We start from the raw sequence: 12,106 nt of genomic DNA on the forward strand, positions 1-12,106 counted from the left end.
ATTAAAAAAAAAAGAGAGATAGAAGCCCCTGCTTATAAAATCTCACAAATTTGTTTTAAAATTCTACCAAAAGCTTTCCATTTCTCTTTTCACACAACAGTTCCATTTAAGTAATGTTTCTAAACAAAGAAATCAATGGTACAAATATATAACATATAGAGATATAGACATTCATCTCTCTCTATATATGTTCATATAAACATAATAAAAAAACGCTGGCAGTATAAGGCTTTTCTAGTACAATTACAAGTTTTATAGGATGTTGTAAGAAAAAGATAAAATTGAAAGTCAATTCTGAAACTGAAACATACCTCATCTCCCATTTGTGGTACAAATGGACATCTTCGAGGAACAGTATCTGTAATCCATACTGAAGGCAACCATTCTTCTAATGTCAAACCATTTTCAGTCAATTCTCCAACAGCCAATCTCTAGAAAATGTTCATATTTGAAAGTGAGTAGAATCACCATAAATAGGTACTTACACAAAAAACACCAATTGAAATTTTACAAAAATAGAAACGTAAACCCTTCAGTATAAAATACATACCCCTCATATCACAAAATATTGTATAACAAAGATATTTAAAATAAAGCAAAGTTTCCCCTAGAAGAACACATTTCTTTGAACTGCACAATTATTTACAAACTGATTTCCTTGAAATAATACTAATAGAAAAAGTTAACAGAATTGATAGATATCAAGGTCCCTTCTTGCTCTAAATCTATGGTACATAGTGCTGAGAATGCAATACTTATTTCCTAGAAAAATATTTAAGATTTTAAATTGTATTAAAATACTGAAAACGGTTTTTTTTTTTTTTAATAATATGGGTTCAAACAGTTGCCTTAATTAAATAAGTATTTTCTAAATACCTACAATATCCAGGCACTATCTTAATTTTAATAAAAATTTAAAAATGTAATTTAGTTAAAAATATAAGTGAATGTTTAATGTATTCTACACCCATCCAAATACTCATTTAAGGCACTATATTTGTAGTTTTCCCATTTTTAACATTGTTTAACAAGGAAAAATACCATGGAATCTTAGGAAAGAACCTTAGTGAATGAACAGTCCAATTTTCCTTTCCCATGCAGCAAACCCTTCCATAGCATACCTAACAATTAGTTACTTGTTTGAAAAGAATTCACCATCAAGACAATTCATTTAATTTTGTGATAGCTCTAAACAAAATCTATCTCTTTGAAGTGGTTCCAGTTCTGCTTTCTGAACCAACCAGTAGTAGATATATCTTCATTTAATCTCTATTTCTCTAAAGTAAACACAAATACTTTCTCATATGATATGATTTCTAGATCCTTTAATCACCCCTTTGGATGTATTTAATTTAGAGGCCAGAACTGCACAAAATATTGTAGTTGTAGCCTGAGAAATAGGGAATAAAGGTACTATTTCCCATGATCTTAATACTACACTTCTATTAATATGATAATTAACAACATTATTGATAATTATATAATTTATAATAATAAAAGATTAGATTGGTCTTATCTAATATTGTTATTTCTGTAGCTTAATATCAAACAGAGCATTCTGGTTTTTTTAATAGTCACTTTATCCTTATTGGCTTTCATTAAACTTGTGGTCAAAAAAATTTAACCAAGCCAAGCCAATTATTATTTCTTCTATACCTGTCAGAGAAAAAAGAGTGCTAGTTAACTTAAAAACATAACAAAACATTTGTTATACTTGATACTCTCTTCTCTCTATGTTTTTAGGACACCATTCTCTTCTGGGTCTTTTATTTATCTATTTCTTTTGCTGGATTCTCATTCAGATTGCACCTTACAACTACTGGCATCTTCCTCAAAGTTACTTTGGAAACTCTTCTCACTTTCTTTTATATTACCTCCATTTGGTGATCTCATTAATTCCTATGGATTTAATTACCATCTCTATGCTGATGTTTCTCAAATCTAGCTATCCTGCCAAAACGCTCTGTTAACTTCCAGTTTCTTCTACTGCCTTACAGATATCTGGAACTTAATGTCCAGGAGACACCCTAAATTCAACATGTGCAGAAAAGAACTAGTTACTTATTTCTCTAAACCCTCCCCCTCTCCTACATTCTCTATTATTTTAGAAGGCAACACCTTCTCCAGGTTCTTCACACTCACAAAGTAGGACTCATCCTCAACTTCTCACTATTAGCCCCTATATCTAATCTATTGCCAAGGCTTGTCCATTTTACCTCTGAAACATCTCTCAAATACATGTTTTTACTCTGACGCTGCCATCACTTTATTATAAGCCCTCATCACTTCATTTTGGAATATCACAATAGTTGTGAAGATGGATAGGCCTGCTACAAGTCTCTCCTACCTTCAATCCATCTTCCATTTAGCTACCAAAGTGATTTTACTAAAAAGCAGGTCTCACTTCTTCCCCTATCCAAAAAATGCCCATGATTTTCCAATTGCCTCCAAAAGTATTAAATGCTGTTTGGTATTCAAATCTTTTTCCAGGCTTCTAAAACCTTACTTTTCTTCTTTGATCCAGTGATGTAGATTTTGTGATAAGATGCTCTAATTCTTAACTGTGGTCATTTTTTCTACATACTCTCATGAGTGGAAGACGCACTCTTTTCTCATTTCCACATACTGACTTTCTTGTACCCAACTAAAATCTCATCTTTTATTGGAGGCTTTCCCCAAAGGCCTCTTAGTTCTAAATGTCTTCTCTCTGTTAATCAATTCCTATTTATCCTTCACATAGTTTGATGTATATATACTTATTTGCTTGTTGTTTATTCCATCAGAGTTTAAGTTCTTTGAAGAGAGGGACTATCTTTTGCCTCCCCCCGCCCCAACACCTAGTGCTCAGCACAGAGTCTGGGACATAGTAGGAATTTAATGTTTTTCAATTTATTGAATGACATTTTATTTTATTTCCACTAAATTTAAAACTTTTTTTTATTAACTAAGAAGACTGTTTTAAGCTTACAAAAAAAAATATTAATGAGCAGCATGATACGGTGAAAAAAACCTGGAGTCATAGAAAGGATTAGAGACATTGAATCACAATACCTAAAGTCAAATTCCAATTCTGTCATCTGCATGATAATCAATAAGTCATCATATCTCTTTGGATCTCAGTTTCCTCATTTGTAAATTAAGGAGACCAGAAGAAACGATTTCTGAAAATTCCTTTTAGCTTTCATAATCTTAGTGGCAGTTAGATAAGACTCTAGGGCTTGAGTCTGAAAGACTTGAATATATAAATCTAGTCTGTCATTTACTGATTAAGTGATCCTAAGCAAATCACTTTACCTCTACCTAACTCAGTTTCAACTGTAAAACAGTTGGGGAGAGGAGGGGGAGAGGAGGGAAAGAGGAGGGAAAGAGGAGGAGAGGAAACAGACCATATAATAGCATCAACTTCTCAGGATTGTTTGATCTGAGGATCAAATAAGATAATTATTTTCAAAGTGCTTAGTATATTACCTGGTACATGTTAATAAATGCCTGCTTGTTTTCCTTTCTCTATTTATTTGGTACTAATCTAAGTTTGTTAAAATAATTAAAATGTTTTTATAAATAAAAGGAGTCTAGTTTTAACCTACTTTTCCAGAATTTCTTCATTTTACTACATTTTCACTACCTATCTCAATAGCCAAACATGAACCAAATCTTACTGCCTTCATACCTTTATTTTAATTATCATTTCCTATTCCAAATGGAATACTCTTCCCCTTAATAGTTTTGTTCACTCCAGACTTTAAATTAGAAACTCATATTTAAAGCACAATTTAATTTTACCTTTCCATTCAATATTTCCTTTAGTCACATCAAGTCAAACATGATCTTTCTTTTATAACTCTCACTGAATTTTATATTTTTATTACATAATAAGATGTCATCTCCTGCACTCTACTGTAAATTTCCTTAAGGGCAGGGAAATGTTTATTCATATTTAAATAACTAAATATTTTTGTACAAATAAGTTTTAATTTATAGGATCAAATGAGATGTTTGTAAAGTGCATGGCTCATATAAGAGTTGGCACATACTAGATGTTTAATAAATCCTTCTTTCTTCCCCTATTTGAATAAATACATGGTATTTCTTGGATCAATGAATTCATCAATATGAATATTCGCTTTAGACTCTTCTATTGGGAAAGGTGATAACTTCCAGATTGACACGAGAATTACTGTGACTAAAAAATTCATCATCATGGCAATGAGGTCTGATATTGGATTGTTTTGTTTAAGGAAAAACAACAGCAGGCCCAGAGTGGAAAAATTTCCAGCCTAAGAGGATTTGTGATATACCTTGCACTCAATTATAATGATTTTTTGAGAACCCAAGGTCACCTACTATGGTCACCTAGTCTTTTGATCTAGGAATATATTTCTGCCCATTAAAGGAAGGATATGAAGTTATTTTAGCATTATTTCTTCCTAGAAAAGTGTTGAATCTTGGGATAGATACATTTTTTTAAATGTTCAGAAACTTTAATAAACTACTTCGGACTTTTGCCAACTTAAAAAAAATTGCAGATTGTTCTACAATCTCTTCTTTTTTCAGAAACTAGAAAATTTGTACAATTTAATTTTTCTGGCATCTTTTCTATTCTTTGTAATTTCTCAAAGATTCTGAGCATTGGCTGAGATTGTAATTGAAAATATCTATAACATTTTAGCAAATAATCCATTTAGCCTTAAAGTGATCTCTATTTTAAAAGCATGCAGTGTTTTGTTAGTGCCTCTTCACCAATCATGGGCTATAATTTCTACTTTAAAGTTTGTTATTGTTTCTAGTTTATAAAGACCATTCTTGCAGAGAAGATGGAAACAAAATAGTAGCTGAATAGTTTTATTTTTACTCTGTGATGTTACCTGGTAACATCTTTGCAATCATTTCTGTGTTTTTACCTTTCTTTGTATACACAGTTCTTAACATAGTGTTTACTCATAGTAAAGTGCTTATTAATAAATCACATTTGCCAGTTCTCAGTATTTAGAATGTAGTTCTTTGAACCTGCCATGTGTGATTTTAATAGTCTCTTTTTATCAGAATTTTCATCTTTTCATTAGCCATTTTTGTTCTGCCCTTTCTGGAGAGATACAGCATATACAGTATATAGTGAGCTAACTTAAACAGTCCTTAATGTTCTCAAGTCCTACCCTGAATATGCTCTCTCTATGTCACCTTTGGCATGTCATTTAATCTCTTGGTTTTGAAAACAACTCTTGGAGTGTAATCACAGATCTAGTTTGGGTTTTCTTCCCAACCCCTTATTAATTAAAGAAGGGCATTTGACCACTAATGACAATCAAATGTCATATGAAGTTTGTAAATAAAGATGGGGGGAAGGGGAGGGAGGAGGAGAGCAGCGGGAGAAAGAAAAAATGCTTGATATGTAATTAGTTCAAAGATGACATATCAAGAATTAAAGTATGGGCCCTCTTCTTATATCATAATGTTTAACACATCCACAAATATTTTTCAAAATGACCTGCTACAATTACAGTGTTGTAATCAGACCTGGTTCAGGCCAGTCTATTCAAATGTGAAAGTTGTTCAAGGATAAAAAACAAAATTCTCTGTTTTGTTTAAAAAACCCATCATAACTTAATACGCTTCAATAACATTGGCCTTCTTGCTATTCCTCAAACAAGACAATCTTATCTTTCAGAGCTGCAGGCATTTTCTCAGAATATGGCCAAAGCTTAAAATTCCATCCCCCCACCCTCATATCTCCACACCATCTTTATCACCTAGCTTTCCATTAAAATAAAATTCCATCTTCCACAAAAAGCTGTTCTCAACCCTCTAATTTATAATGTCTTTCCCTTTTAAATTATTCATTTTCAAATTGTCTCACATATAGTTTGTAAATACTTCTTTCTTAAGTTAGATTATGAGTTCTTTTTAGGATAGGCCCTATCTTTTGCCTCTATATCACCAGTGCTTTAGTATTTGGCACATAGCAGCTTGTTTCTAGAATCAACCTCTTTTAGAAAACAAAAATATGTATAACAACTTTTCTGTCATCTTTTGTGTTCCCTATGAATTTTTAAATAAAATTTTCTTTAAAAATGCTTATTGATGTACTTTCTGAAAGTGCAATAAAATCAGATGGAACTTACAAAATGAATTTCAACAAAACCTTCTGTATAACTTTTGGTTTTATGTATATTTATACATATGTATATATATATAGTGTATAATAATTTAATATGTTCATTGATGTATTTCTTCAGTTTATAACTGTACTTTTAAGATTTAACTTCTTCAGCTATGAAGAACATGTGGACACATTTGTAGGCAGTATGGAAGCTACCAGTAGATACGGAGTAATTGAAGATTAATGAGACTACAAATGATAGATGGAAGAATATGAGATATAATGGAGTCACTTGTTTGCCTTGGCAAGAAGACGAGATACCTCTTCATAAGAGACAAAAGTGAAGGAAAAGATAGTGTCAGGAAGTATCTGGGTGATGTGAAATGTGAAGGAGAGAACTATCTGAAAATGGTCTCAGTTTTTTCAGAGAAATGAGACAATGTTCTCAGTTTGAGAGGGTAGGAACTATAGCAGATAGGATGAAAGGGATAGTGAGTCAATAAGAAAGGAAAGGATCACCTTGCTAAGTAAGGACTCAGTTTAGATTATGAAATAAATTTTTAGTAGACTCAGTCAAAAGAAGACCTTGTGGTCTTCTCAAGTTCTGTTCAATAGCACATTGGCAGGAGACAAGATAGAGGAGATGGAGGTAGGCTAAATTAATCTCAAAAGAAAGAAGTCATTGAATGATGCTGATAGAGGAAAAGCCTAGAAGGAGCAAGACAAATAAGACTATATAGAAACTTCAGGGACTACAATATCATAAATGTAAAACTAGAACAAAATAAATGAGAAAAAACATGGCAAGCAATTTTAAAAGTCCTAGCTTTACATGCTGAAATGAATTACTTATGATGAAAAGAGGAAATAGATGTAGAAAATAAATAGAAACCTATTATAACAATTTCATGAAAAAAAATTATCTGGTTTAAATCACTTGAATGAAATGAGGTTATCAAAAGATCTTAAAATTGCCTTAGGTCATCAAAAACTTGCTATACTTGTCAAGTGGATAAGAGCTAAGAATAATACACTCTCAAAATATAAACATGTATGTAAAATAGAACTTGAGAATACTTAAAAGCTATTAATAATATTGCTTCACAAAATACTCAGAAACAGTTGAAAAAAGTAATTTAAATTAAGTTTGGCAAAAAATACAAATCAATTTGAGGGGGAAATGACAATTTTGAGAGCGCTGAGACACTGACAATCTAGTCTATAAAAGAAGATGCCAATGATAACGAAATCTCAGACTCAAAGGGAAACCAAAATCAATATTTATTCTTTTCAATCTAAATAAAATTTTTACAAAAATATCCTGTATCATCCATTCTTGGTTGATTCTATTAAAAAGCAACATACAAACTTTTGCAATCAGTACTGCATAGCTTTCAACATAGTTCCACATCTTAACCATCACATAACTATATGAAAGATGCAGAGAATACTTAAGATTCCAATGTTCTCATTTTTGTCAACCATATAAAAAGCAATTTGACCAAGTAGGGTAAAACATCATCTTAAAGGCTCTAATTGGTTTCCTATGCAAACTTCAAAATCACAAAATTCCTTGCAATAGATTTCAGATATAATCTTGTTTGAAACCTATTGGGATCAATAACATCGAGTTAAGCACAAATTAGAAAATGCCAGAAGCATAAATCAGAAAATACCAAAAGTGTTCATCATCACCATGAGAAATCCAACAAAGTTCTAATTGAAAAAAGGTTTCCTTAGATATGAAATAATCCAAGTAGTCCTATCTGCAGATATACTGTATGATGATTAAGCTCTATAATACCAAAACACCTCCCATATGAGACTGATAATCCCTTAAGAATTTAATCTAGCTTTACAAGTAAGAAAAAGTAAATGAATAAGTGTTAATATGTTAAGAACTTCCCAAGTACAAAATATTGGGCACAAAAACAGAAAAGTATGACAATACCTGATCTGAAAGAACTCATTTTCTAATGGGAGAGATGGCACTTTAAGGTGGTTTCAGTTCACATACACAAGGGAGGGAGAAAAAAGAGGCAGCATGTGCCAGGTAGGTCAAATCACTACTATCACTTTGACCACTCTCCTTTAGACTCTCCATACTTAGATGCCATTGTTGTTTTAGCTAAACTGGCCTGCCTACTCTTTGAGTAGGAATAATAAATGCACCTACCTCCCAGGGTTATTTTGAGGATAAAATGAGAACATTTGCACTTCCCCATGCAAATTATAAATGCTAGTTATTAACAAAGATAGCTAGATGGTGAAGTTGATAGTGCTGGATCTGAAATAAGAAACATATTAATTTAAATCCTGCCTTGGCACTTGCTGGCTGAGTGACAAATTAAGTCACTTATCCTCTGCTTACCTCATTTCCTTGTTTGTCAAAAAGGGCATAATAGCACCCATCTCTCAAGGTTGTGGTTGAGATCAAAAGAATTATTTGTAAAGGGCTCTGCAAAAATTATGAATTGCATTAAGGCAATTCATAAATGTGAGCTACTAATTTTATTTTAAAAAATACAAGCCTTCTATAAAAACAATCATACTTCTTTAGAAAAATAATTAAAGTATCACATATTTTGAAGTTTAATATGGTACCAACCTTTTGCTTTCTCTCTTTGGGCTTCTTTTTCTTTGGTGACGTTGGTCCATCTTTTTCTTCATTTCCTTTTTTCCTTTCTTTTTTAATTTGTTTTTGCTTTTGTTTTTCAGATTCTTCTTCATCTTCTGAACTGCTTTCTGCTTTCTTTAGTTTATGTTTAGGAACTTTCTTTGGTGGCTGCAGGTTAATTCCTGCATCAGCTGTCCAATCAGAATAATCACTAGAATAATCACTACAAATATGGACCAAAAAACAAAACAAAACAAAACAAACAAAACCTTAAGCATTAAAATAATGAATGAAAAATGAGAGAAAATATATTACTAGAATCACTCAAATATTGCAATTATTTCCAACACATCAACTTCTGAGCACTTCCCAATTCCCACGTACAATAAGAAAAAACTACAATTCTTCTTTCAGAAAGGCTCATGAGACATAATTACTATTACTTATATTGGACATTTTTTAAATTCTGAAAAATAAACCCTTTAGTTAAAAAGCATCACTATTTTAAAGCATTTTTTTCTAACAGCAACAACTTTTTCAGTCTCCAATTCTTCAGGATTTTTCTATCTCTGATATTAAAAAATGAAATCAATAAGATTCTAGGGAAAAAATATGTCCTAATAGCATTTGGTGTCATATTCATGTCATTAAAGAAGTTTGGTTGATCACACACAATAGAGATAACTAATAGAAAGACCATGAGTATGTGTATTAATGCTATTCTTCCAATACTAATAGATGGAAACCCCGCCCCCCCCAACATGGGGGGAGGGAGGGAGAAGAGATACCTTTATTAGTGAGCTTGCAGAAGGATATGAACAACAAAAAATATGAACAGTCAAGCCTACATGGTTTATGACTGATATCATTGGCAGGAATATACACCATGGAGATCATATATCCACTTTGAATATGAGTCATATTAATGAGATATTTAGCTTGACAATGGTAATATCTAACATATTGAATATATATATGAGTCCATGAGTAAAGAAAATAATAAAAAATTTACTCTCAAGTTATAGAAGGCTCTGTTGTTGTTCATGGATTTGGAAGTTAAAAAGTTCTATAATTCTAAAGATGATATTCCCAAAGTCATAAAGTTCCTGTCACTCTGAGAGATATGACTATGGAAACTAGAGGAATATTCATGGTACAGTCAGCTAATGTGAGCAGGAGACAAGAAAATGGTGTTCCCTGCTGGTAGGCCAAGAACTAATCTATTAGTTGATTTTTTTGAAGTAGAGAGATAGCTATAATAGACATCTGAGTAATTCAAGTCTTCATTCTCGTATCATACCCTCTCTGCCAAGTTTCTTTCTTGAATACCTCATCTATTTTCTCTATCTGGATAACATAGCCTTCAATGACAATAACACATTTGTTTCTGATATCACTGAGTCTCACTCATGTTCAACCTTATGTTCTCACATTTTTCTTTCACAAATATATCTTAATAGTCAAGACGGAAAGCTAATGAATTTTAAAATTTTCTTTTCTTCTGAATCGAAATAGCAAATCAAGTGAGCAATTCCACATACAAAGTAGAATAGGATTGTAAATGAAAGCACAAATTTCTAAATAAAATATACTGAGTAACTTTGGGCTTTCTGTTCTCTTCTCTGCATTTTTATTATTTTCTTTTAATTTTTTTTTCTTAAAAAAATTTTTCCCCAACAATCCTATTGTTAGTCTTCTTTAACTCCTCCCTCTCCCCCCGCCCAATCTGGATTACTTAAGATGAAAGAAGTTTCTATCTTGAGTTCCCTATTCAATAAAATTATGGGTCTCAACTAATATATTGCTATTTGGATTCTAACCCTCATCCATCCCCTTTACCTGATTTTTTTCTTTTTAGTATGTTTTACCTTTCCAGAATCATTTTCTTATCATGTGTCTCTTCCCATCAAAGTTCCAGTAACATAGTAAAGCTAGAGCTTTATAAAATAAGAATATAGTCATTTACCTTGAACTGCCATCACTGTGCCATGCTCTCTCTTCATCTTCTGATGTTCCACCACTGACAGCAACTATTTCACCTTCCTAAAAATTTAAGAGATTTTGAAAGTATCTTTATTGTACATCTCTACAAAAATTATTAGTAAAATCTGGAGAGATTATTAACATTAGAGAACTTTTATTACTTAATCTATTATTAGTATTTGACAAAAAATACAGAGTTTATTCTCATAATAAACAAATTTTTTGTCAATTTAAAATTCAGAGATATAAAGACAATATTCCTGGAACTATTATCTCCAAAGGGCTATAAAGATGTATAAAGATGCATCAAACTTATTTTAGAAAAAAATCTTTCAGAAATTATCATTATGCAATCAACCACTGAGTACAATTTTCACTTTTCCTGGTCTGGTGAGAGGACCTAAAAAAAGGTTATAACTCAATTTATTCTACTGATACTACTGAACAATTTCATTAAATAAAAATAAAAAGTATAAACTATATCTGTATTTATCGAATGTTAATAGCCTTCTAATCAGAGATTTAAAGCTAAAACTTAGCTGCTACACAAAAATATAATTAAAAACCCTTAAAAAAAATCTTGGCTTAACATTTATAATTCAAAATAATGGAAATTCTAATAGTGAGAAATACAGAAAACTAATAGTTCATTTTCAGAATTATAGTCAAAATAATTCTATTTTTTTTTGTTTTAGAATTTTTAAATTTAGAACCATAATTTTTTCATACATTATAAATGATTGAATTGCTATGGTTTTAAATCTTAAGGCATCATTTAAATTGTATCAATCAAAAGGAGTATTCATTCTTTCATCGCTATTCCTTAATGGATGTGTGCCAGGTAAGCTTAAAGCAGTTCTTTCACAGTCTTCTGTATAAGTGACATTAAACTGAAATCTGTTCCTTGACCAATAACTGAGTATATTTTAATAATTTATTCATTGATATAAATCAGGGACACTATTTTTTCTTACTCCTAGGTTAAAATCTAAATTATGTGTGTATATGTAATTTTAAGTATATATAAAAATAAAAATCATTCCTTTATCTTAGACTATGAGAACATCAGTAAAAATAAATTTTTGCGGTGTTTTAGTTTATATTATTTAGAATAAGAAAAAATTTTTTAAATGATGATCCTCATTCCAGTATGCAAGATTAGACAAATTATTAAATTATATCATCTTAATGTTTTTTCAAATACAATAAACTTTATGTACAAAGGCCACCAAAAAGTTTTAAAAACATGGGAATAATAGTTTTTAATATAATACAAATGTTTCATCACATAGAATGGAAATGAAGAATGTGATGCTTGATTTGTGTGTTCACTTTGGCCTCCTTATTTTAAATGAGGAATTATTTTGCATGCATTAGATTTCTCCATAAAATGGTGATAAGCAGAGTCA

At 31.1% G+C, this 12,106-nt stretch overlaps 1 protein-coding gene across 2 annotated transcripts in view; it reads right to left on the reverse strand.

Moving 5' to 3' along the window:
* Window positions 1-12,106, reverse strand: part of PHIP (pleckstrin homology domain interacting protein) — a 171,253-nt gene that overhangs the window by 38,568 nt on the left and 120,579 nt on the right. For both annotated transcript variants that reach the window (XM_051997303.1, XM_051997301.1), the window contains exons 22-24: window positions 10,681-10,757; window positions 8,706-8,937; window positions 312-431 (exon numbers count right to left, since the gene is read on the reverse strand). In XM_051997303.1, the coding sequence (XP_051853263.1) occupies window positions 312-431; window positions 8,706-8,937; window positions 10,681-10,757 (429 nt within the window). The remainder of the gene's footprint in view (window positions 1-311; window positions 432-8,705; window positions 8,938-10,680; window positions 10,758-12,106) is intronic.

The sequence above is a fragment of the Antechinus flavipes genome, chromosome 4 (assembly GCF_016432865.1).
Source record: "Antechinus flavipes isolate AdamAnt ecotype Samford, QLD, Australia chromosome 4, AdamAnt_v2, whole genome shotgun sequence".
Classification (NCBI taxonomy): Eukaryota; Metazoa; Chordata; class Mammalia; order Dasyuromorphia; family Dasyuridae; genus Antechinus; species Antechinus flavipes.